The following is a 27,897-nucleotide window of genomic DNA, read 5'->3' on the forward strand; positions in this document are numbered from 1 at the left end:
CCGTCTTTAAGTGTCCAAGAACTCATTAGTAAAGGCTGCTTAAGAACTCACAGAGATTCACATGCCTCAGAATGCAAGTGCTGGGATTAAAGGTGTGTGACACCACACCTGCTTATCTGCTAGTCAATTTTTAATAAAAAGTGAAACTATGCTCATGAGGACTAGTGTAGCTGTCTTTAGGTTTTGCTGAATCTACAAATACTTGGACAACCAATGGCCACTTTTCTTCCTCTAACACATAGGAATTGAAGAAGAACAGTATATGAAGTTTTCTAAGTCTATGATAACATAGCTTCTGTAATTTGAACCAGATCAGGGTAATTATGGGCAGCGTTTCTGTGCCCAAACAGTCTGTCACTCTTGTTTGTCTCTTACTATGCATCACTGATTGGTGTCTTAACTCCCTGCAGAACTGAACAAAAACAGTCAGCTCGGTATTATACACATGATAACAATGTGTGTAACACCATAAATGGAGGTTGCATTGAAAAGTAGACAACACCTTTCTTTAGCCTCAATGACAGGAAGAACTGGAACAAAAATATACATGAGAGCATCAAAGGAAATCCCCTCAAACAACTAGCATGATCAGAGTCACAGTTATATCAAACTCGAGTTTAATAATAACAGCACTTTGTTTCTAATATCTTGATGTTGCTGAATCACATCAACATTGTTGCCCAAATATTATGTTGTACCATTGAGAACTGAGACATTGAAAACCTCCTACTCATGACATCCTGCTAGGCTAATGTCCCAAACAAAAGTCAGGGATGCAATGTATCCTGCTGTGTTAGGTCAGGTCACCAGTAAGGATCTGAAAAGTGCCTTTGTTCTACCTTCCTTATAAAGACTCTGGCCTTACTTCTCCCAGCACAGACTTGGGAGCAACTCCAGAGCCTCCTCCAAGATGCTGGTGGTCCTGCTCACTGCAGCCTTGTTGGCCCTGAGCTCAGCTCAGACAGCAAATGCAGGTATGAAGGAGGGTAGACTTTGGTCTGTGAGATGGGAGTTTGAAGACACACTAAAATTCAGGCCTGGGAGAAATGTAAAAAGATAAATAGGAAACTGAAACAAAGGATTAGAAAAACATATTAAAATATTTATAGTTTCATTTTGCATGGGAACTTAGATTTTGCTTATAGTAAAATTTAAGAAACTATTCTTACTACAAAATAACATGAGTGCATTTGTTAAAAGACCTTTTAGGTGGGAATGATACATGGGAGCATGATACATTTGACAGAGGGAAATTCAGTTCTCAAGAAAGTATGAGAAGCCAATAGTAAATAATGCTAACTTTTCTGTACAGAGGAGAGCAAAAACTGAAAGAAGTAAAGTATCTCAGGAATGTTTTTGAGACAAGGAAAAAGGATAATAAATGTGAAACTGTATACAATCAGCTAGAAATATCAGTGAATAATTTCTTAAATTATGTTTGAGCATGTGTGCACATTCACAGCTGTCTGTGTGTGTGCACATGTATTGAGTGAGAGAAATAAGGAGGGAGACAAGCACACAGACACAAGCACACACCTACAGAGGAAGTGCGTGTGTAAGAGAGAGCTTCAATATTTTTTTAACACTCCAGTCAGAGAACAGCATATAATCAGCAAGATTTCTATATCTACCATATGATTCTAAGAACTGAATTTCAGTCAACATACAAGCACTTTTACCAACTGAGATATATTCCTGGGCCTGCTTCTCTCTTTTAATGGTCCACATGCATTGTTCTACATGAAGTATTTACAGCAATGTTTATTTTTATTTCATGTTTTAATGCCAGCCGATATATATCATATAACAAATGAAGGTCACGAAGAAAAACATAAAGAATGTAAACTTGTCAGACTGAAATTCCCATGTTAAAATGAAGACTAACAGTCAGGGTTGCCAGAGAAACTAAGAAACAAAATGGTGGTTGTTCCTGATCATAGAAACCATTCTAGCAGCAGTATTATTGATATTGTCCAATAATAAAATAATTCTTAGTTTACATGAATATGTAGTTAAAAGTCATTTGTACTTCCTGCTGAAAAGTCTTGTAAGTAACTTCACATTTCTCTTGTTCTTATTTTCTAGAGATCATCTATGAAGACTCTTCTTCTCAGCTCTTAGGTAGGGCCAGATTCATCCTATATTAACCAATTAAGATTCATTTACTTCTGTAATTATTAAGTTCTATAACATCTCATAAATTTGTTATTTTGTGAAGTTAACATGTGACAGCTTACCCTGAGATAGATAGGAAAGCTCCCCGGCATTGTCTCTAGCACCTATAAGAGGGCAATACGCTGGAAGAGTAGGAAGCCAGGCTTTATACCAGGAACATTTTGTCTCTTCCACAGATGGAAGCAATGGCTTGCAACTGATGAGCATATTGGGTGTCCTCATCTAAAATCGTCAATGAATCAAAGGGTTGGTCCAAGAATCCTTTTCCCATTGATTCCTTTTAGAATTATTTGCTTCTACACTAAATATGTAATTTCACAGATCTCAGGCTCTCTCATCTTTTTAAAATTTACTATTGTTACTCAGCTCTGCACACACAACTGAGTAATACATAAAAAAAGCACTGCAAGAAAATGAATGAAACATTTTTTTGTTTTCTTTCCTATATTTCTTTTTTTTGTCACATGGTTATAGTTGCCAAAACAACATAGTACATTTAAATATACATAATGATCATTGCTGTCACATTATGCTACACTGCCTAATTCTAAATAATATCATTAAAAATGTTTCCTGTTCCATCATTTTTGTTTTGGAATTGTAATGAAAATAAAATCACCTTTAGTGATCAAATTTAAGAAGAAATATTTGACCAAAGATTTGAGAAATAATAAAAAAGTTATTATGATAAATATTTAAAAATTACATTTCCAAAAGAATCAGACTCAGAAATTTAGGAAGGGTGCTCTGGGAGAAAGTGAAAATTAGGCTTCTTCTACATGGATCTATGTCCCTGCAGAGGGAGAGCAAAAAAGCCAGGGCAATGGTCAACAGCATCAGAGACCCCCTCCTGGAGAGGCACCAAGACCTTCTGACAATGATGACGAAGATGCTGCTGATGACAGTGAAGAAGATGGAAAGAAACCAGAGAAACCAACTCGCCCTCCTAAACCTGGAAAACCACAAGGCCCACCCCAGGAGGGAGATCAGCAGAAACCAACTCGCCCTCCTAAACCTGAAAAACCACAAGGCCCACCCCAGGAGGGAGATGAGCAGAAACCAACTCGCCCTCCTAAACCTGAAAAACCAGAGGAGGGTGGTGACGAAGAGGCAAGTAACATCTAGAAATTTTTTGCATAAATAAAATGTTCATCAGCACAACAAAATAATCAGACACTTTATCATTCTAACAAAGATGTGGGATTCCCTCTGCTTACTGTGAATAACATTGGTTGATAGGAATCTTCTTTTGGCCTATAGATAGGGCAGAATAGAGCTAGGCAGGAAAACTGAACTGAATGCTGGGAGAAAGAAGGCAGAGTCAGTGAGAAGCCATGGAGTTGCCAGAGGAGAAAGGCACGAGCCACCAGCTGGAAACTTGCTAGTAGGCCACAACCTCATGGTAATGCACAACTTAATGTAGACGGGTTAGTTTAGGATATAAGAGGTATCTAGAAATACACTTAAGTGACTTCCCAAGCAGTGATTTAAATTCTATGGTTTCTGTGTGCTTATTTGGGAGCAGAACACCCGCCTCTTGGCAACAGCACAGTATGAAACTCTAGAAATCACCACGCTCTTCCAAAAAGCATAGATATCTTATACATCTAAAACTTAAAAGTCCTCTATACCTTGAGTTCTATGAAAAGAAATGTGATTTAAATTCACTCTCCATGAAATGTCTTAATGCTAACAGGTTTAGATATCCAAAAATACTAACAGATATCTCAGAAAATGTTTGTATTTCTGGCTAGGTCTTTCTTCTCCCTGACCTTATTCACTAATTCATTCATTCATTCATTCATTTATTTATATATTTATTTATTTATTTATTTATTGCAGGAAAACTAGAAAACAGTTACCTTTGACATACTTCCAATGGAACAATGATGTTGTAAGTGAACCTCAACACTCCAATAAAATATTTAGCATGCAAATACTCTGTTGTTTTCTTAGTCTCAGTATGTGTGAGTTAAATGTGGGGAGTGTGGGGACATCTAAGAAAATTATAGACCTCTTATACCGTTTCATTACAAACGGTTCCAGTTCCTCCATTTATGAATCAGTCCACTTTAATTTGAGAGATCCTTTTTTTTTCTTTTTACCTGAAGTTCTGTGCACAACATTGCTGTGTTTCCCAGATAGTTCTGATGTTAGCAGGATACTTCATATAGGACATGGTTTTCAATATGAAAATATCTAAACAGATACATCTACATGAACATGCTTTTAGAATGTCATGTGTGTTGTTTGACCAGAGACCTATAGAATAACTGCCTAGGAGTACTGCAGAAAGGAATCTTTGTTTCTTTTTCAAAGGAAACCCTCTCTGTTCACAATTTCCATGTTAGGAAGTTGCTGGTTGCCATTGGTGTTCTTTTCGGCACTCAAGTGTCAACCAGCTCACATTCTTCCTCGACTTGGACAGTCCTATGAATGCAATGGTGTCTTAGGGGGCTGATGTTCATTGTTTTCATCTCCTTATGATTTTTATAAATATCATATACCTGGTCATAATTGAAAATGAAATTTTTAAATATTTTATGTATACCTTAGAGCAATCTTTCAATCTTAATTGTTGAGGGTTTGTAAATGTTCATTCATTGATTTTTAAATTTTATTCAATTTTAACTAGAAAGATAAATACAAAATGACTAGATGTTCAAAAAGTTGAGGAATCCTTAAACCTTCCAAATAGTTGAGCCTTAATACTTAGACCCCTAACTTGCTGTTTTTGAATGCTCTATTCACATTTTTAGAATTTTACGTAGATCATATCCTTCTTTTCCTCCTTTTAAACAATTCTTTATGAAAACTTGAGTGATGTTCATAGAAGTAGTAGAGTTAGAGATTCATAGAAATGACAATTTGATATCATTCTGAGATTTTGACACTTAAACTCCTATTGACATAATTCTTTGGATGGCCATGAATCCAATATGGCAGTGAGCAGAATAGAAGATATGCCAAGATAGGTTAAGATTTATATGCATATTCTTAAACACATGTTAACCATATTCTACTACAATATTAACAAAGCTGTATGTCATAATGAAACCATTCATTTTCATGACTGATAGTATTAAATGATGAATCAAACATCTTTCTGTTTCAGAAGAGTCCTCTGGTTACTCATTAACAGGCTTTGTATGTCTAAACCAACATTATCGCAAATTTGCAGTTATAATATTTCCTTTTTGAAAAAGAAAGAATAATCTCTTTGTGGATATTCCAAGAAAATCTGGAATCTATGAAACGAAGCTGAAAGCCATAGTTTGGAGTTGCATGCATGTAAGAGGTTAAGAAAATCACCAAATCTCCAATAATGTATGTCAATTTGTCAATAAAATATCATAATTTACTAAAGTGGCAAAAATATTTTATTAGGCAAATATTTTTCAGGCAAATACCTACACTTAGATTATTCTAAGCCAAAAAAGCTAAAAGGCCTCAATACATGGAAGAAAATTTATTTCTCATTTTCTTTGTCTTAATATATTATCATCATTATTTATCTTTTATTTAATTATACTGTGGCAATTTCACACATGTATACATTGATTTTATTAATTCTTGAGTCACCTCACAATTTTCACCCAAACTTCCAAAACAGCTCAAACCATTTCTTCATGTCTACCTTCATGTCTACGCCAATATCCCTATTTATGTCTATCCAACTATGAAGCCTGTTGGAATATTGTTAGAAGACACTTGCTCCGTAATCAAACCAATACCTCATCCTTGGTGACATGTAACCTAAAAATATAGCTTCAAAACTGTCTTACATCTCTGTAGTCGAGTAGTCATTCACATGTTTGATCACTGAACTCACACTCAGCACATAAATAAATACTTCATTTTACCTGCCACAAGTTCCTTAAACTTCAAAGAAACTATGTGTGTTTTCATATTATAATCCAACATGACTTTGTGTTTTTTAACAGCTCAAGTCAGCATCCACTGTCCTCTGAAGTCCATTTAAGAGTAAAAATCAGTCACCATGTTCTTGTCAATTTCTTGTTATATGATCAAGTTCATTCCAGAAAGTAACTTAGGGCACATGTTGTTTAATGTGGCCCTTTCATAATACACAATATGATCTAATAAGGTCAGCATTCATTAGAACTAACATTTAACAAGATTCATTTATTTATTTCATTTTGTGTAAATGGGTTTCACTTACATGCCTGGGAGGCCCTTCCGTGATGATGGTGTAATTTGTGTCTGGTTATTACTCATGCCTCCATACTTGTCCAGGTAGGGAATATAGTTTTCTATGTTGGGGCCTTCGGTGCCTGACAAAGAACCTTCTGTAACAAAACATACTGTTCTAGATGACATGGAGGATAAATCAAAAATAGTGTGTATAAATGGCATTGTAATTGTGGGTTTGATAGACATGGGTGTAAACATGAGTGTCATTCCTCCAGAATCTTGTAATCCAAATTAATGTCTTCAAAAAGCAGATGTTCAGTTACTAGGAATAGTAACCCTATCTCAAGGGAAACAATGTACAAGATGGGTTGACTGCATAGGGATAGAAGGACAGACAGGAAAGCTGAGGCCATATGTGGCTAATATTGCAGTGACTTTATGGGGTTGTGATCTGCTGCAGCAATGAAATACACAGATTTAACATTCCTGCAGTCCCAGAAACTCATATTTATGGGAAGGATATTAATAGGTACTATACACAAAGATCTCCAGCCATACAGGCTGTACAAGAAAACAATTCAACAAGCAAACGTTCAGAGATACCAAGAGCCCTACCAGTAAAATGGTTAACTGAGAAACCAATTTTTGTTAAACAGTGGCCATTTGCAGAAGACAAACTGCAGGATTTTGAACAGCAGGTACAGGAGTACCTAGATGCTTACCATATTAAAGAATCAACCAGCCCTTGGAATTCTCCTGTATTTGTTGTCAAAATCAAATCTGATAAATTGAGAATGGTGCCAAATCTAAGAGCTGTTGATAAGGTAATTCAACCTATAGGACCTCTACAATCTGGAATTCCTCTGTCTTTTCTGATACCAAAAGGATGGCCTCTTATAGTTTTTGATTTGAAAGATTGTTTCTTTACTATACTTTTACAAAAAAAGGATAGAGAAAAAATTGCCTTCAAATTGTCTACTTAAAAATATTCTTAATCTACTAGGAGATACCAATGAATTATCTTCCCACAGGGAAAGCTTAATACTCCACCCTACACCAATATTTTGTAAGTCAGCCATTGGAAATAATATGTAAAAAAATTTCCTAATTCTAAAATTTACAATTACATGGATGACATTTTACTATCTGATTCAAACATACATACCTTAGAAAGACTGTTTGAAGAAGTAAAGAATGTTTTTTCCAAAATGGGGATTACAATTTTTTCCTGAAAAAAATACAAAGAAGAGATTCTGTCAATTACATAGGTTATAATACAAATTTATAGAATATTAGAGCACAAAAGGCACAAACTAGGAGACATTGATTATGACTTTCAAAGATAGATAGGAGACATTTCCAGTCTAGGACCAGCTTTGGGGATAACACCTGATTTAATGGTTCATTTAAACAGATCCTTAGATTGTGACAAAGACTTGAATAGTCCTAGAGAATTAAAAGTTGAAGCAGAAAAAACAATTGCTTGTTGTTGAAGAAAAATTACAGAAAGCACATGTGGATAGGGTGAATCATCTTAATTGCATTCTAGTCATATTGCCTTCCAGAATTTGCCCTACAGGAATTATATTTCAAAAGGAATATATAGTCTTAGAATGAATATTTTTACCACATAAAACAAGTAAAAATTTAAAATTTTATGTGAAACATGTCTCTGAATTAATTATAAAAGGAAACTTGAGACTTTGTCAACAAGAAGATAGAGACGCATCCTAAATCATATTACCTTTTAATTCTTTTTTTTCATGGTTTATTTTTTTATATTTAAAAATTTCCATCTCCTGCCCTCCTCCTCCTCCTTCCCTCACCTCCTCTTCCCCCTTCCCTCCCCTCCTTCTCCCCCTTCCCTCCCCTCCCCTCCACCCATACCTCCCCTCCCTCCCTCTCAAGGCCAAGGAGCCATCAGGGTTCCCTACTCTATGCTAAGACCAAGGTCCTCCCAACTCCCCCCTGGTCCAGGAAGGTGATCGACCAAGCTGAGAAGGCTCCCACAGAGCCCGTCCATGCAGAAGAATCAGAGCCCAGCACCATTGTCCTTTGCTTCTCAGTCAGCCCCCACTGTTGGCCACATTCAGAGAGACGGGTTTGGTCACATGATCCATCAGTCCCATTCCAACTGGAGTTGGTGATCTCCCATTAGTTCTGTCCCACCGTCTCCATGAGTGAACACTCCCCTCACGTTCCTGACTTTCTTTCTTATGTTCTCTCTCCTTCTGCTCCTCATCAGGACCTTGGGAGCTCAGTCCAGTGCTCCAATGTGGGGCTCAGTCATTTTCTTCATCTATCGCCAGGTGGAGGTTCCCTCACGGTCCTGACTTTCTTTCTCATGTTCTCTCTCCTTCTGCTCCACATCAGTACCTTTTAATTCTGATGAAACTTAAAAAAATATGGGAAGACAATGAATCTTGGCAAGGAGCATGTTCTAATTTTTTTAGGAGAGATTGATAGCAATTATCCCAAAGGTGATAGAATTAACCTTATAAAGAGAACTACTTTGATCTTTCCCTGCATCTATGGGACACACCAACAACTGGAGAATGTACATTCTATAGTGATGCAAATAAATCAGGAAATGCTGGTTATAAATCAGAATATTTAAGTGTTGCGGGAGCTCCTTCTGCTCCTTCAGCCAATAGTCGCTGAGATACCAGCCCATTGGGGCGTGGTCTCTCTTTTTAAAAATGTGGCCACTTCCCTCCACTCGCTCTCTGGCTTCCGGCTCCGCTTCTGATGACTAGGCTCCCTTCCTGATTGCGCAGAGGGCTGTTGTCTGGGACGGTGATCTGTAAGTTTTTTCCCCTTTAAATAAATAACCATTCTATTAATCATAATTCCAAACTGGTGTGGGATTGTTTGTGATTTACGCCATCATTGATCTTGGAATTTAACCATCATTTTACTTTCACAGGATCCCCCAGAAAGACGTCGCCCCCATGACAGCTGGAAGTAATTCTAGAGGACGACGTCCCCTCTCCCCGTAAAGTTTGTCCTTGGGTTTAGGGACATTATTTAAGGGTTGATTATAATTAGTATATGGTTGAGGGTTTGGGGGTTGGGGGAGGAATTTTATAAGCTCAGGGATCTTTTTTAAAAAAAAGAGGGATAATTGGATGATGGGATAATAGATTTGTAATTGTAAGTTACTGTTTTTAGACAAATAATTTGGTATCAATTCTTGTATATTGATACAAAGTTAAATTATATTGACTATTGTATGCATGCATGTTTCTACCTCTGTTTAAAACATTTATGTATTGATATATATTGTATTGATATATATATATTGTATGTATTTACCATATTGCATTGTATATTTGTACATTGTTTATATTTGGAGGTCATATTGTCCTCATTTATTGCACAGTTGTTTATTGTCTTAGTCTTTAAGTTAGATAGGTATTGAGAATTATATAGATCAGTAGTCATCTATGTTTGTCATTTATAATTAGACTAATCAGGTTCGTTAGATAAATAGAGATTATACTCAGAATAGATAGATAATCTTCAACCTCTTCAAAGAGCTGTAGAAAATGGCCTTTAATTTAACTCAGAGTTCCATGGTAGACAAATAATTTGGTAGTGAGACACAATTGCTCCTGGCAACACCAATCTATTCCTGAGAGAATGTTGAACACCAAAGACACTCCACGTGGAGCCTTTCTTCTTGGCAGAACTGGCCTTTGGGCAAAGAAATGCCCATACCTCAACCACTGACAGATACAGAGCATCCATAAATGGATAAAACAGGACTGTCATATCCTGCCAAGACAGGGTAAGATAGTTCTGAAAAGTTTCTTGCCTTTGAAAATGGTATGTCAGTTACGTTAGGCCTTAGACAAAGTTGGTTGCTTAAACGCTGCAAACGTGACTTTGGGTGATTGTCCAGGTAGCTAGTTGTCTCTATGATTTGTTGCATGTTTTAGAAGTTGTTTGAATGCACTTCCTAATTACTCAGGTAACATTATTTTCCTTCTCAGATCTTCGATGGGGTTGAAGACTATATAAATGTAGTTACTTTCCTCTCATGACTTGGCCAAGTTATTTATTATACAAGACTTAGGCTAGTTGGAATAGGATATTTGTGCTTATTGTATATAATTTCATAGTAGGTTTAGAACTCTCTTACTTAAACAAAAGGGGGAGGTGTTGCAGGAGCTCCTTCTGCTCCTTCAGCCAATAGTCGCTGAGATACCAGCCCATTGGGGCGTGGTCTCTCTTTTTAAAAATGTGGCCACTTCCCTCCGCTCGGACTCTGGCTTCCGGCTCCGCTTCTGACGACTAGGCTCCCTTCCTGATTGCGCAGAGGGCTGTTGTCTGGGACAGTGATCTGTAAGTTTTTCCCCTTTAAATAAATAACCATTCTATTAATCATAATTCCAAACTGGTGTGGGATTGTTTGTGATTTACGCCATCATTTAAGTAAAGTGGAACAAAGCCCTTATAATTCTGTCTAACGGGCAGAATTATATGCAATTATAAAGGTGTTTAGGGATTTTAAAGAACCTCTTAATAAGGTTACTGATTCACAATATGCTGAAAGATTTGTCATGCATATTGAAACTGCTGAATTTATACCAGATTATATAGAATTGACGTCATTATCCATACAGGTTCAAAATATATTAAGGAATAGGTTTTGTCCCATATACATAACATACCTTCGATTCCATATAGGTCTGCAAGGTTCTCTAGTACTAAGTAATGCAGAAACTGATTAATTACTGATTGGAAGTACATTAAAGGTCTCAGATTTTGGTTAAAAAAAACATGATGTCAATAGCAAAGTTTTAAAGAAAGAGTTCTCTATTACATGCTAACAAGTTAAAGAAATTTTAAAGAGATGTCCTATTTGCTCTTGTTATACCCAAACACCATTGTCAGCAGGTAGTGACCCTAAGGGAACTCAAAGAAATGACATCTGGCAAATGGATGTGTTCTACTTTGCACAATTTTGAAAATTAAAATATGTACACCAAACCATTGACACTTATTTATGTTTTCAGTGGGCAAGCACTTTAAGCTCAGAAAAGGCTGATTCAGTAATCACACGTTTATTAGAAGTTATGGGCATCAGGGTTATAACTACACAAATAAAGACATAATGATCCAGCATATACTCATAGGAAAATAAAACAATTTTTTGCTTATTATACTACTAAGAATATTAGATGTATACCACACAATCCTATGGGTCAGGCAGTTATAGAAAGATAAAATAAACCTATAAATAACATGTTAAACAAACAGAAAGGGGTGTAAAATACCCTCAGAAATAAATTACATAATGCTTTATTAACTTTGAATTTTCTTAATGCTACTGAGAAAAGGCCAACAGCATCAGAGACATTGTATAATAGCAAAGACGTCTGAATTAAACAAGCCAGTGTATTTCAAGGATGTGTTGACCTCAAATAGATGCCAGGAGACTTGCAATATTGGGGAAAGGGTTTTGCTCTTGTTTCCACAGGAGAAGAAAAAATATGAATACAATCAAATTTAATAAAGATTCAGTTTGAAAAGGATAAACCTCTTGAAAAAGAAATGGCAGCTTATCTACAATGTTGACAATCATACAGGTGGTAAGGAAAACATATAGTGTTGGGGCAGAGTTTTTCTTTTGTCTTTACAGGAAATATATACATCTCAAAAAATTCAAGAGACCCTGGAGTTTTGGGTGCTGATATATGGAAAAATAACTATCCACTAAGGATCATTGACAAAAAGGAATATGATTTATGAGGACAGGTAACTAATACATGTACATGAATATATAGAGCTGTATTTGGATTCAGACACTAGCTCTGCAATTCATTAAATCCAAGCATGTTGCTAAAACAATAAATTAAAGTTTCAGTTATATGTCAGGAGCCATGATATGGGAAAGAAAGAAAAAAGAATTTATTAAAAAAATTACATTACTTCATACCTATTTTGACTCCATCGTAACTTTTATTGAATATATATGTCTGTATATGTCTATATAAATAATGTTTAAGTTTTCCAAAATGAACAATGAATTTTCCTGCAGTAATCTTTGAAGTTTCCAAGAACACGATGATGCCCCACAACAACTCCACCTGGTTGATATGACATCATGATATAAATAGTGATACTATATGACATACTTTGGGTACCAGCTGTTCAAAATGGTTCCAACTTGGTTAGCTTGAATGATGTACATTTTTACAAAGTTCTGGCCATGACCCAAACAAGAACCTCAGAAAAAAAAACCCTACCAAATACTCAGAGACAATTTTCAATTATATCAGACAGTAATCTTGGAACTTAACAATCATTTTACTTTCACAGGATCCCATGGAAAGAACATCATACCCATGACAGCTGGAAGTAATTCTAGAAAATGATGTTCCCACTCCCAACAAAGTTTGTCCTCAGGGTTAGGGACATCATTTAGGCATTGATTATAATTGGTACCAGGATGGGGGTTGGAGGAAAATTATGTAGACTCAGGGATTTCTTTTAAAAAAGAAAGGTGGAGGGAATTGGATGGGATAATATGTTAGTGTGAACTTACAATAATAATAATAGTGAGTTATATAATAAATACTTAGGAGCTATTATTTATAGGCAATTTATATAGGTATAGATTTTTGTATATTGATACAAACAAATTATTTCAATATGTTCCTATTTTTGTCTACAATATTTTAAATTTCTAGGCAATTTTATTTTTTCATATTGAGTGCATGAATGCTTCTATGTTGCAAGGAGAGAGTTGGCCCTTTGTTTGTCCTGGACTCCCAGCTAGCTTATATAAGAAATAATGACACAGAAACTTTATTCATTAAAACACTGCTTGGTCATTAGCTGTAACTTCTTATTGGCTAACTCTTAAATCTCAATTTAACCCATTTCTATTAATCTTAGTCTCACCATGTGCCAGTGTCTTTTTTTTTTTTTTTTTTTTTTTTTTTTTTTTTTTTTTTTTGGTTTTTCAAGACAGGGTTTCTCTGCAGCTTTAGAGCCTGTCCTGGAACTAGCTCTTGTAGACCAGGCTGGTCTCGAACTCACAGAGATCCGCCTGCCTCTGCCTCCCAAGTGCTGGGATTAAAGGCGTGCGCCACCACCGCCCGGCTTGTGCCAGTGTCTTAACGGCAAGATTCTTATTGGTGTCTGTTTCAGGCGGGAGGATCCATGACTTCTCTCACTCTATTCTTCTTCCCAGCATTCGGTTCTGTCTTCTCTGCCTACCTAAGTTCTGCCCTATTAGGCCCAAAGCAGTTTCTTTATTCATTAACCAATAAAAACAACACATGAAGAGAAAAACCTCCTATACCACTTCTACCTCTACTTAAACCATTTTGTATATTAATACAATTTTAGGATATATTTTTCATATTGCAATATACATTTCTACCTCTGATCAAGACACTTATCAATGGTTTACATTTTGAGGTCATTTTCCTTATTTCTTGCATAGTTGTTTAGTATAATATTCCAATATATAGTCTTAGTCTTTAAGTTATATAGGTATTAAGAATTATAGGTGATCCATGTTTATTGTACTTATAATTAGACTAATAAGGTTCTTTAGATACAGAGAAAATGTATTCAGCATGCGTAGGTAATCTTTAACCACTTTAAAGAACTGTAGAATATGGCATTTAAATAACTTAGAGTTGACTTAAAACATGATTGCTCCTGGCAGCACTGATCTATTTCCGAGAGAATGTTGAGCACCAAAGATACTCCACTTGGAGCTTGTTTTCTTCTTGGAAAAATTGGCCTTTGGGCAAGGAACTGCACATGTCTCAACCACTGACAAGGTACATGGTATCCAGAAATGGATAAGCAGAACGCAGGAAAAAGTCTTTCAAACCTTGCCAAGACAGACTATGACAGTTTTGAAAATTTTTCTGCCTCTGAAAATGGTCTTTCAGTTATTCTAGGCCTTAGCCAAAGTTGGTTGCTTCAACGTTGCAAATGAGACTCTGAGTGATCGCCCAGGTAGCCAGTTTCTCTGTCATTTGTGGCACATTTTGGAAGTTGTTTGAGTATACTTCTGGCTTACTCATGTAATATTATTTTCCTTCTTGGATCTTTAGTGGGATTCAAGACTAGATAGTTATAGCTACATGCCTCTCATGACTTGGCCAACCTATGTATTATACAAGACTTAAACTTATTAGGATTGGATAATTATTGAAACATTTATCACGTTTCTTGCATGGTATATTTGTTCTGTGTATTAGGCTTAGAACTGTCTTATTTAAACAAGAGGGGGAGTTGCTGTAGGAATTCCTACAGCCAGTAGTCTTTAAGTTAAACACCCACTTGTTCATCGACTCTTGTACTATTTATGTTGACATAAAGCATGTGTCTGGCCTCTTTACCAGCTGTAGGATTTGGTTGCTGTTCTCAGTTCCACAAGAGGATTGTGACTTCTGAGTCTACCTCTAAATAAATAACCCTTTATTATTCTCAATTCTGAGCTAGTGTGGGATTTTTTTGAGTGTCCATCTTCAGGTACCAGCTGCTCAAGATGCTTCCAACTTGGTCAGCCCAAATGGTGCACCTTTTTACTGCATTCTGGCCAGAACTCAAACTAGGAATCTCAGAAAAACACCCTACCAAATATTCTCAGACTCTTTGCAATTATATAAAACCATAATCTTGGAATGTAACCATCATTTTACTTTCATAGGATCCCATAGAAAAAGCATCTCCCCCAAGATAACTGGAAGTAATTCTAGAACACAATGTCCCCTATCCTAACAAAGCTTGTCCTCAAGGTTAGGGTCATAATTTAGGGCTTTATTATAATTAGCATTAGGTTGGAGGTTGGGAATAAATTATGTGGTATCAGGGATCTCTTTGGAAAAAAGGGAAATTGGATGGGATAATAGATTTGTGTGAGCTTACTCATAAAAGTAATATTAGTGAGTAATAGAGTGAATATTTGTAAGCTATTATTTATAGGTAATTTACATTGGTATTGATTCTTATATATTGATATAAGCTTAAATTGTATTAAATATGTTCCTATTTTTATCCACATTATTTGTATTCCTAGGCAAAGTTAGTTTGTCATATTTTATACGTGCATGCTTTTACCTCTGCTTAAAACATTTTGTATATTGATGCAATTTGAGAATATATTTATCATATTGCAATGTACATTTCTACTTCTGATCAAGACACTTGTGCATTCTTTACATTTTGACAACATTGTCCTCATTTGTTTCACAGTTCTTTAAAGTTTGTTTGATATTCTAATATGAAGTCTTAGTCTTTAAGTTTTATAGGTATTAAGATTCATATGTCAATAGTCACCCGTGTTTGTCATACTTATAGTTAGACTAATCAGGTTTTTTATATACATAGAAATTATATTCTGCATAGATAGGCAATCTTCAACCACTTCAAAGAGCTCTAGAACCTGCTGTAGAACTTAGGGTTCTGTTGAAGTGAGACATGATTGCTTCTGGCAGCATTGATCTATTCCTGAGAGAATGTTGATTATTAAAGATGCTCCACTTGGAGCTTGTTTTCTTCTTGTCAAAACTGGCCTTTTGGCAAGGAACTGCACATGCCTCAACCACTGACAAGGTACATGGTATCCAGAAATGGATAAGCAGGACTATCAAATCTTGCTGAGACAGGGTAAGACAGTTTTAAAAAATTTCCTGCCCTTGAAAATGGTCTGTCATTTACTCTAGGCCTTAGACAAAGATGGTTGTTCCAACATTGCAAATGAGACTTTGGTGATTGCCCAGGTAGCCTGTTGTCTCTCTTATTTGTTGCACATTTTTGGAAGTTGCTTGATTGCACTTCCTGCTTAAGTAATATTATTTCCCGACTCATGTCTTCAATGGGGTTGAAGACTAGATAGTTGTAGTTATAGTCCACTCATGACTTGGCCAAATTATAGATATACAAGACTTAAACTCATTAAGATAGGATAATTAATGAAGCATTTATCACATGTCTCTTTTGATATTGTTTATTCTGATTGTAATTCTAATTTTATGCCTGATATTTGTTCTTATTGTATATAATTTGGTATTTGGCTTAGAACTTTCTTATTTAAACAAAAGGTGGGAGGTGCTGTAGGAATTCTTACCATCAGGAGCCTTAAAGTTACTCACCCACTTGGGTGTGGTCTCTTATACTATATATGTCAATATAAAGTGCATGTCTGGCCTCTTTTTCCAGCTGCAGGTTTCAATTCCTGTTCCCTATTCCAGCAGAGGATTGTGATCTGGGAGTCTCCCTTAAATAAGTAACCCTCTCGTACACTCAATTCTGAACTAGTGTGGGATTTCTTTAAGTGCCCTTCTTCATATGCCCATAACCTAATTGCTATGGTTCCTATGTGTACTTTTAATTTTCCTCTCCGTTCATTAGGTCCTATGCTTTTGATCCACCCTGTTCTTTGTTTCACCTCAGATAAAGATCCAATAACAAGAATATGTATGATTGGTTCTTGAAGAGGCCAATTGGATAGCAAGATTTTAGGACAATTATACTTAAATATGTACCTGTGTCTACCAGGTCCTTAATTTTAATGCCATTTATCTGAGTTGTTAACTTTGGGTTTTGATCGTTTATAAAGGTTTGGAAAAATAATTGTTTTATTGATTTTCTTAATTTTTTATCTTCAAAATCTGTTGCCATACAGTAAGTTTTGTTTTTTACAATAGGCAGTAGATATTTTCATTGTTCTGTCAGGGAGTTTTTCCAATGTTGATAGAGAAATATTGAACAAAATTTGTTATGGGAACCTGCAGGAGGCTCCTCCAGGGGATTCCTGTGGCAAAAGTTTACCTTGCCTGTCCCTTGTTCTAATTTTATTCATCCAATGTTGGCCTTAGAAGGACCTTCTGCATACTCTGAAAGTCTATGACAATCTGTTTGCGTTATCTGTAGAAAAAACTTTGTTTCTATTAATATCTTGTCTACAATACCTTTTTGCATGACCTTGTATACCATAATTAAAACATTTCACGTTTTGACTTTTCTTCAAACTTTTCGAAATTAACTTTCCTATCTCCTATACAATTATGATCATCTTATAAGATTAAATATAGATTGCATTCATAATTCATCTTATCTTTGAAGGTCCAAATACCCTTTTGCCTTGTGTACTCGACTTTTCAGAAAGCAAAGATTCAAGTAATATTCATCTAAGTTCTTGTTGTGATATCATTCTATTTACAACTAAAGTCAATTTTTGCAAAAATAAATCAAGGCTAATTTTCCCCTTGTATAATTTTAGTAAATGGCTCACTCTTCATTTCTAAAGCCTGAATTTTGTCCCTGCCACACCCAGCATGGCCTGGATAGCTGAGACTGGTGGAGGTTGCCGGGGTTGAGACAGGGAGGCTTCTTTTCAGGTGGAAGAACAGCAAGAATTATTATGCTCAGCTCACTTTTATACCTCTACTACTTCTGTGGAAAACCACCAACCAGAAAGAACACAAACATCCTTGTAATTACAGACCACAAGGAAGTTCCATTGTTGGTCAGGGGGAGTGAGAGCAGCTAGATCACAACAACTCCCCCTGTTTTATATTATAAAATAAGTGGTGCCTGTTTTGTTACTTTGGGTAGAATACCTTGCATGTCATAGGGAATAGCCCTTTAATATACCCTGTCTTAGATGGCATCCTGCCCCCAAAATATTGCCCATCTGTGGCTACCCAGACACATAGTCTTAAACCAAGTATCCCCAGGACTGACAGTGCCAATGAGCCAGACCAGTGCTGCAACCATCTAGCATGCACTAACTGGGTGGTAAATTTGAAACAAAAAAGCAGTATTCCGAAACCCTCTCATATATCGGCTGAGTTCCATAACAGTAGAAGAAGCATGCAATACAGTGCCATGAGTAACACATATAACATGATTAACTATTGAAAAGTCAAAAGGTAATCCACTTTCTCCTGAACCAAGGCACTTGTAGGTTCAAGGTCAATATGCCCAATTAAAAATGTCCATTAAGATCGTTTGGAATGCCCAAAGCATTAATGCCTCTTCCAGCCACCTGTTTGACAGTCTCATCCATCTGCACAGTCTGTGAGAGAGCAACTCAGGCAGCAGTAGCTGTGGTGGAAAAGCTAGCTTCAGTTGCCTTCTGGGCCTAGCCACACTCACTTTGGGTCCAAACAGCTGCATGGAGTGGAGCAGAACTCAGCTCCTGAACCACTGAAGGGGCCCTACTTTAAAAATCTTTTAGAGAATTTGGGTATCATCAACCTGTCTGGCTACTTCCTGCTAAGCAGGGGTGCTGCATTCTTGAGGGTATTTTACATCAACATTTCAGGGGGTCTAGGAGATTCAAACCACATAAACTTGCAATGAATCCACAGGTTCTCATCCTCTCTGGAGACAAAAGCAGAACCTCTTATTCAAAGCATCAAATCCTTAGGCCCATATTTTAAAATAAAATTACCTTTCTTAGCAGTTCTTAGAATCCAATGTCTTTCTCCAGTCTAGAATGCAAAAGACAACACAATCAACATAATAACATACATCTGTACACATTCTATCTCGTTCAGGCCCTCGATTCATCCTCCTGCTTCTTCTTTATTACTACCCTACTGGCCAGTCTTCCAGAGGGTACCCCTCAGAGCATCTCTGGGGATGCAAAAACACATACTCTGACTTGGATTGTTAACATTTCAACTTCCTCCCATAATAAACCAGGGCTAACTTGTGCTATAGTTTGTATGAAATCTTCAGCTGTCTTCCTTGTTTCTTCTGTGGTTTGTTGGTTTAAGAGATTCAGTTACTTTTTGAGGCCTTTCAATTTACCCTTCAACTTCTTTTTTATATGTACTAGTCTTTTGGAGGGTGTCCCTCATAGTAATTCTGGGGATGAAAACAAAACATATTACCTTTCCCAGTAAGCTCCATGATTTATCCAGCAGATGGAGCAACCCCGTTCACATATCTCCATTTTGGAGATCTCAGTGGAACCTCCACTCTGCTGCAGCCAGCACATCTTGGATAGCTGAGACTGGCAGCGGGTGCCAGGATTGAGACACGAAGGCTTATTTTCGGGTGGAAGAACAGCAAGCTTTATTTTGCCCAGCTGGTATAGGAGGGTCTTCTATCTATCTGTTGCTTTCATTGGTTAATTAATAAAGAAAACTGCTTGGCCTGATACCTCAGAACATAAATAGGCAGGGAAGACAGAACAGAATTGTGGGAGGAAGAAAGCAGAGTCAGGCAGATACCATGTTTCTCCTACCCAAGATGGACGGTGGTTAGACTTATTCCGGAAAGCCACAGTCAAGTGGCAAAACACATGAATAGAAATGGGTTAATCAAAATGTGAGTTAGCCAGTAAGAGGCTAGAGCTAATCGGCCAGGCAGTGTTTAAATGAATCCAATTTGTGTGATGTTATTTCAGATGTGAAACTAGCCAGGGAGAAAAGTGGCAGAAAGCGGCCCTCTGTCCCTTTTACAAGTGGCACCAATGTGGCCTATTAAATACACTTAAAAACCTGAGAGAACTTAATTTAAACACAGAAAAAGAGAGTTTAACACAGCTTTTTGCTGTTTGCTAGGACATGCAATAGAGAGATTTCCTGTTTAAGCAATAGCATCAGAAAAAAAAAAAAAAGCCATGCCATTTTAAAACACAGCTTCATAGGCTGTGCCACCAGTACAAACTCTGGCTTTAAAGCATTTCAATGGTTTTTATTAGACTGAATGTTTGTGTTCCCACTCAGGATCAGAAAGAAAGTACTCTTAAACTATGCCAATGGCTTGGCGCTCCCCACCTGGGCAGACAATGGGATCAGGCTTAAACAGACAGGAGAGCATGGCGTATTTCTGCCAGCATACAGAGAGATGTTTCCAGTGCTCTGCATGGCAGATTTGACTGTAACTTGGATGAAAAGAGTTTCTGTGCTGCACACTTAGTCTCAGAATTAAACCGCTAAGTGAAGCTCCTATCTGGCAGCCCCAGAGCTAGCAGAAAACGGTATGTCCACCATTTTGAAATTGGAGAGAAGTGGAGACAAAATCCAGAGCAGCCTGCTTCTCTGCAGCTCAGAGGTGCAACTGATTCAAAGTCTCAAGTGGAGAGACAGGAAAAAGGAATATAGAGAATAAAGTTAATGCTTTATAAAGGTAAAGTTTTGTAAAGAGACAGAGTACAGAGAGTTATGAGTTAAAAATAAAGAAAAATAAGCCACATAAAAATCAACATTCACAGAGAGTTTGGAATCTATATATTGTATTTTCTTTGAATTCTTTAACTGTGACGGAGCTAAATACAGAGAGACATTTCATTTTGTGGGTTGCTAAGCTGATCCAACATGTATGTTCTAAAAGTATCATGACTTCCAAATTTGGGTCTAAGGATATGATGCTTTGGAGAGGCTCTTCTTTTGTTTTCATAGAGGATGAGACCCTGTGGATTACTTCTAAACCAATATGGTATGATAGACCATGGCCTCCTGAAAGGTTACTGTGAACACCCTCAAAAAATTACTTCACTAAACTGCTGACTGAGATGAACCTAGCACACAAGCTATACCATGAAAGACCTGATTAACAGCACCCCCATACAGCATGAAGCAGTTTGGAGAAAAAACACTACACCCATATTCCCAAATATTGTTTATAAATGTTCTTTTACATTTAAAGGGGGATATGATATAGAGATGAATAATTTGCATTGGTATAAAACTTGGTTTATTGAAAGAAAATTTAAGGTCAATCTTGTTATATGTATACGTATTTCTGATCTTGATTAAGGTATTGTGATTGTGTAGCCCATTTAACAATGTATTATAATTACAAAAATGTAGTATAATTAGGAAATACAGGTTGTTAATGGATAAACATCAATAATAGTCAAGCTTGTAGTCATGTTAGTGAGATTTTCTAGATATATAGAGATATCTTGCAGTTAAATAGGCATTCTGCATATCTTTCAAAGACTACAGAATATGGCATTTAATGTTTTAAAAACTTAGGACTTTTCATGACAATGAGACACGTCTGCTCCTGGCAACACCAATCTACTTCAAGAGGAAGATGGGCATTGAAGAGGCTCCTTAAAGAGTTTGATAGCCATTTGAGAAAGAAACTGCTCTTGCCTGGACTGTTGCATAAACTGGACATGAAGAACCTGCAGAGAGCGGACTAGTGAACTTGCCTAAAGGTGAGATGGTCTTTCAGGGTTCCTGCTTCATGAAAGAGTCTGCGAGAAAGTGACTGAACTATCTTTGGAATTTCCTGCTTCATGGAAATGTCTGCTGGATACTATGGGCTTGTAGGCCTGATGATGGGTGCCCCAATGGTAAGAGGAACTTTGGGTGACTGTCTAGGCAGTGAGATGACTCTGTCATTTCTAGAGTTTTGGAGTTGCTTACTTCTTATTTACTTAGGTAATATTATATACTTCTGGAGTCTTTGATGGAGTTGAAGTATAGTTAGTTATAGTTATAGTTTTCCTTTGTTATGATAAAAGATAAAATATACATAAATATTGTAATTCTTACACTTGCTTGATAACTGTTTTGTTATATGTAATTTTACTATGTTAAAGTTAAAGCCTTTCTTTTTTGTTTAAACAGAAAAAGGGGAAATGGTGTAGGAGGGTCATCTGTGTATGTGTTACTTTCACTAGTTAATAAAGAAACTGTCTTGGCCTGTTGATAGGCCAGCCCTTAGGTGGGTGGAGTAGAGAGAACAGAGTTCTGGGAGGAAAAAAGCAGAGTCAGGCAGATGCCATGAAGCCCAAGCAAGAGATGGATGTAGGTTAGAATTTTACCAGTAAGACACCATCTCATGTGGCTACACAGATTACTAGATACGGGTAAAGCAAGATATGAGAGTTAGCAAAGAAGAGGCTAGATATAATGGACCAGGCTGTGTTTAAATGAACACAATTTGGACCTTCTGTTGAATGTACATCTCCTCCGGGCTCTTACCAGGTGCTCCCTCGCGGTTCATCCCCCTGGCCCAGCTCTGGGGCTCCTGCTTCTGGAAATGAACTTCAGGCAAAGTGATGCTCAACTCTAAGGGGAGGGCTGCGACTGAGAAGAAATAAGAAGGTGCCGCCCTGGGCTGCCCTCCAGCGCGCGGCTCCGGGGGCTGCGGGTCCTGAGCAGCGGCCTGTTCCGGGGCGCGCTCAGCCGGAGCAGCAGCCATTGCGGCAGCAGCAGCAGCAGCAGGAGCGGCCACCTCAGCCTCCGCCTCTCCGTGAGTCACCGCGGTGGGGAAGGAGGGAAGATGGGGTCAAATCTGACCGCCAGCGAGGAAGAATTCCTGCGCACCTATGCGGGGGTAGTGAGCAGTCAGCTCAGCCGGCTGCCACAGCACTCCATGGACCAGGGTGCGGAGGAGGTGGTGATGGCGTTTTCCAGGTCAGAGACCGAAGACCGGAGGCAGTAGCTGAAAGCCCCTTGGGATACCCTGAAAGCCACCGAGGGCCACAAGATCTGTGGGGCTCCTCTCCCAGTTGGGTGGTAGTAAACCACCTTCTGTTTCCATCCCTCTGTTACCCTCCCCACCTTACCCCCACCCTTTCTACCCTAGCCACTCGGCAGGGCTGGCATCAGGGAGATGCCAGCGGTGGTTTGTGATTGGCTTGAAGGGATGGACTATGATTGGCTGCAGGAAGAAACCTTTTTATTTTTAAATCTTGACCAATGGAAACCTTTTATTTTTATTTCTGACTATTTTTTAAAAAATTTGCGCCTCGGTTTCTGGCTTCCCCAGAAGCTCTCCGAGTTCTGGTGCTTTATTTAGGTCATTTTTTTAGGATTGTGAAGAGACCCAATTGGCTGCTTAAACTGGAAAAAGATTGTGATTGGCTGTCTTGTGGGAAATGGTCTTTTCTTTGATTGGCTGCAGGTGTTCTGCTCATATTACTAACTTCCTCTCTTCTGAATGCAGAAAACAGGGTTTGGGGATTATTGTTATATTTGACTTGAAAAAAGAAAACAAAGAAACCAAAAATAAAAAAAATGAACACAATTTGCGTGTTGTCATTTTGGGTGTAAAGCTAGCCATGCAGGAGCTGGGCTGGATGAATAGCAGGCCTGCTCACCTCATCACTATAACCAGCAACCTTTTATACCTCTCCTGCTTCTGTGGAAAACCACTGGCAAGAAAGAACACAAACATTCTTGTCAATTACTGACCACAAAGAAGTTCATCTGTCAGTCAGGGGGAGGGAGGGCAGCTAGATCACAACAGTTCCAAGGACTCAAAGCTGCTGCATGCAGAGGCCATGTTTGTTCATCAAATATAACTTGTCTTTCCATATCATCATGATGGCCATCACCAAATATTTGACCTTGGGAAATCTCATAACCTCTAACCCCATTTTGCCTCATAGGTACTCCAAGCTCCACCACTGTCTCCCACATTTGAAGGCACTAGTTAGGTTATAAGGAGGCTTCACATCTATGAGTCTAGAGTTCCTGAGTTTCCAAAAAAATAGGTTCAGCTGCTTCTGTATATTTCTTAATCCTAATCTTGAGCTCCCTTGCTGATATACTCCCACCTCCCTCTCTTCAAACAAATTCCTGGAGCTCAGCTTGGTACTTTGTTGAAAATCTCTGCAACTGGCTCTATAATTTAAAGTACCAGATTTTGTTCACTTCCCATGGAAACCCTAACCAGTTTGGAGAAGTATACGTTTGGAGGTTGTGGGAGGTGCTGGAGAAAGGGTCATTGGGAGAACTGTAAATGGAATGTAAATTGAGTTTTAAAAATTGATTAAAATTAAAAATGTTATGGTCCTTCAATCTTCCTCCCCCAAGAACTAGTTTTTATGTTAAATTTCTAATCTTCATTACCTCAGGATATAACAATTTTCACATTAAAAATCTGGTCTTTAATATTCAAAACAAGTATTAAGAACTTGAATGCCTATAAGAATATGTTGAGAAAATGACATAAGAAATCCTTGAGCAGAAGGGATACTCTATGATGACCTTATTTTAGGTTTTCTTTTGGGACAAAAAAAATAGAATTCTGAAGAAAATAGACATGGTATCACATTGATCTATGTGAATTTACATCTCTTATTTTTTCTCTCAATTTGTGTATGATTGTTGTGAAAACTTAGAAAATGTATGTGAAGTTGTGGAAACTAGAAAGTAGAAGTTATGAATTCTATTGGGAGCTATTAAGTTCCAGGTGTACATCCCAGTCATGGAAAACTCAAGGCCTCTAATAAGCTCTAGGTCACATAGAGCCTGAGGCATGCTGCCTACCATTTAACCTCACCTTTAACTGAATGTCTTCCTCATGAACTATTCTGTAACTTGTTTAAGTTGTGCTTCATGAGTTCATAGATGACATTTTGAAGGGAGTTAACAGAATGATCTTTTTCACACATTGCCAACACTGGAGAGGTTCAAGGAAGGGATAAAATATTTGCAGCAGTTCACAGAATCTGCTGTTCATAACTAGGATACACCAAGCCAAAGAGAAGGTTGCCTTCCCCCAGGAAGTGACTGTTTCACATTCTAATGGGTCTTAAAACTACAAGCATTTAACACAACCTTTTGGGGTTCAATTAAAAATGCAAAGAATGAGCTAAGGGAGGGGGGTAAAGATATAAGTGTAAATAATTCTACTCAAAACAGGAATCATCTGTCCATGTTTTTTTTTATTCATCTCTCTTTAATCCATCATTTCTCATGGTTCCACCTGTTACTTAATTCCTCATACTACATTGTTCTTCATTTCAAATCATTTTACATTGTTCATAGTTCTACCCTTTACCAATGTTCTCAGTCATTTATACTCTTAAACCCACTAAATTCCCAGTCCAAGAAGGTTGTAAGGCCAGAATTATTTTAAAACATTGAAATCAAATAAGTGTTTACACACACACACACACACACACACACAGAGAGAGAGAGAGAGAGAGAGAGAGAGAGAGAGAGAGAGAGAGATTTTCAATAAAATTATGAATAGAGCTTGTGTTGTTTAAATCAGTGTACAACTTCCTTTTTCCCAGTGTGCATAGAAGTTACCAAGTAACCAGGCAACCTACGGGAATCTTATGGCTCTTGATCAGATAAGACATACACCCGATGATGTAGCTTTTAAGGGTCTAGGCAGGAGTTTTGCTCTGGGTAGTAGGAAAAAAAGGACACGGGTCTCAAAAATTGTCTGTTCTGGGCTATGTTGTTTTCACCCATGGGGTAAAATGACGGCAGCTTGGACAGGTGGTAATTCTATGTCCTTGGAGATCTGTGAATATCTTAGATGGAATATTCAATGCCTGGACCATAAGCATTGACTAAATGCTTGCTTATAGTGGTAATAGCAAGAAGACAGATCTCTGAGCTTAACCAAAAAGGAGGAACAAGCCCTGTCAGTGGGAAACTGTCCTGAACTAGGGAACTAATTCTAAAATATATAACAGAAATAAAGTAAACTACAGAAAAAAACAACAACAAAGGACAGCCAATTTATTCACAAAGCATTAAAGCAAAATGCCTTACTTTTTGGTTTAACCTTTATTAATTCTTAATTATGATAAGTCACTTGGGAAAGAGAGCTGAGAAATTGTATAATATTGGGGCTAGTAGTAATAATTCACACATGCTAAGTCCATCATGCTATCACTTTGTTTGTCATCTCGATCTTCACTTTCTTTTCTGAAGTTTTAAAAGTGTTCTTTGGGTTAGGACCACCTACAATGAATAATAGAACCTAATGAAATGATATAACTTCTCTTTGCCTTCCTAAATTCCCATGGGATAAGATTGCTCTGATTTTTCAATAAACACTGAATATTTGTCAAGTAATAATATATTCTGCTTTCATGATACATCTTTAATGAGTATGAAAAAAACCCACCAGATATTGTATCTTTGCAGTTTTCATGCTATCTCTAAATTTTCATTCATTTGGGATTCATATAATACTCTTAACACTTATTCACAGATGATAAGTTACCAAACTCATTTATGTGTAGTATAAGTTTAATGTATCTCAATGGATAGTAGATCTGTCATGAGATAGAAAATTACATGACACTCAAGTATTTAAACTCACCCATATTCTCCTCAAATTCTTCCATAACTAGGAACACAAACACATACACAGACACATACACACACATCATACAGACATATAGGCACCACACACTCTGAATAATTATAAATAAGTATTGTACAAAGTAATAATGACAAGATAATAGTTTATGCTTCTTAATGTAAGTGTTCAGGAAAGTCCTTTAGATAAACAAAATAGATGCCAGAGCAATAGCAATGAAGTCTAACACCAATTAAAACAATGGCATGTGGCATACATAATATCTTCTTGATGAATAGTGAAATTAAAGAAAAATAGCATCACACTAACTGAGATTAGACATACCTATGATGGATTATCCCTATAATCAAAACACTTGAAACAGAATTGGAAGTATAACAAAATTGAGGCAAAACTAGGCCCAGTCAGAAAAGTAAACTCAGAGAGAAACATAAAGAAGCATTCATGTGAAACATAAAGCAAAGGATATAATATAATAAATACTTGGTTTGTTGATGGAGAACACAAAACATTAATGAGGATGATTGAAGAGGAAAAGGCAGAGGACATATTATTAATACATCAGGAATACACAATGTACCCAAGACTCTCTGCAGCTGCTGAAGATAAAAATGAAAAAGAGGCCACCAGAGATAGGAGGCAATCACCATAGTTCTCTTCCTCCTCCTCATGGATCCTAGCAAGGTCCTCCCAGCATGGAGGCCAGTAGCAGAATCACACTCTTCATACTGGCAGCTAGAATCAGCTCACAAGAAGGAAGTATTTGCCAAATTGTTGTGACCCCAGAGCAGCTTAGATTCCAAGACCGGTGGGGGTACCTGGATTGAGAAACGAAGGCTTCTTTTCAGATGGAAGAAGAGCAACCTTTATTTTTCCCCAAGCTAAAGTCTTTCATACCTCTACTGCTCCTGTGGAAAACCTGCAGCCAGAAAGAACACAAACATCCTTGTAAATTACAGACCACAAGGAAGTTCTGCTATAGGTCAAGGGGAGTGAGGGCAGATAGATCACAAAAACTCCCCCTGTTTTATTTTATAAAATGAATGGTGCCTGTCTTGTTACTTTGAGTGGAGTACCTTGCCTGTCATGGGGAATAACCCCCTAATATTTCCTGTCTTAGGTGGTATCCTGTCCCCAAAGTATTGCCCATCCATGGCTACCCAGATATGTAGCTCTAAACGAAGTATCCCCAGGACTGACAGCGCAAACAAGCCAGACCAGCACTGCAACCATCTAGCATGCACTAAATGGATAGTAAAATTAACAAAAGCAGTATTCCAAACACTTCTCACGTGACGGTTGAGTTCCATATCTGTAGCAGAAGCATGCAATACAGTGCCAGGAGTAACACACATAACATGATATAAGCTAGAACATGTTAGCCATTGAAAAGTCCAATGATAGTCCACTTTCTCCTGAATGAGAGCCAATTGTTGGTTCAAGGTCAATATGCCCAATTGAATATGTCCATTAAGATATTTTGAGCCGGGCGGTGGTGGTTCACGCCTTTAATCACAGCACTCGGAAGGCAGAGACAGGCAG

The 27,897-nt window shown here is 37.5% G+C and overlaps 1 protein-coding gene across 1 annotated transcript in view; it reads left to right on the forward strand.

Annotated features, from left to right (window-relative positions):
* Positions 1-910: 910 nt before the first annotated feature.
* The window catches only part of LOC119806578 (glutenin, high molecular weight subunit 12-like), a 40,954-nt gene continuing 13,967 nt past the window's right edge, over positions 911-27,897 (forward strand). The window contains exons 1-3 of the mRNA XM_042054506.1: positions 911-974; positions 2,975-3,285; positions 6,987-7,154. Of these exons, the coding sequence (XP_041910440.1) occupies positions 911-974; positions 2,975-3,285; positions 6,987-7,154 (543 nt within the window). The remainder of the gene's footprint in view (positions 975-2,974; positions 3,286-6,986; positions 7,155-27,897) is intronic.

This window comes from Arvicola amphibius, chromosome 2 (genome assembly GCF_903992535.2).
Source record: "Arvicola amphibius chromosome 2, mArvAmp1.2, whole genome shotgun sequence".
In the NCBI taxonomy this organism is placed as follows: Eukaryota; Metazoa; Chordata; class Mammalia; order Rodentia; family Cricetidae; genus Arvicola; species Arvicola amphibius.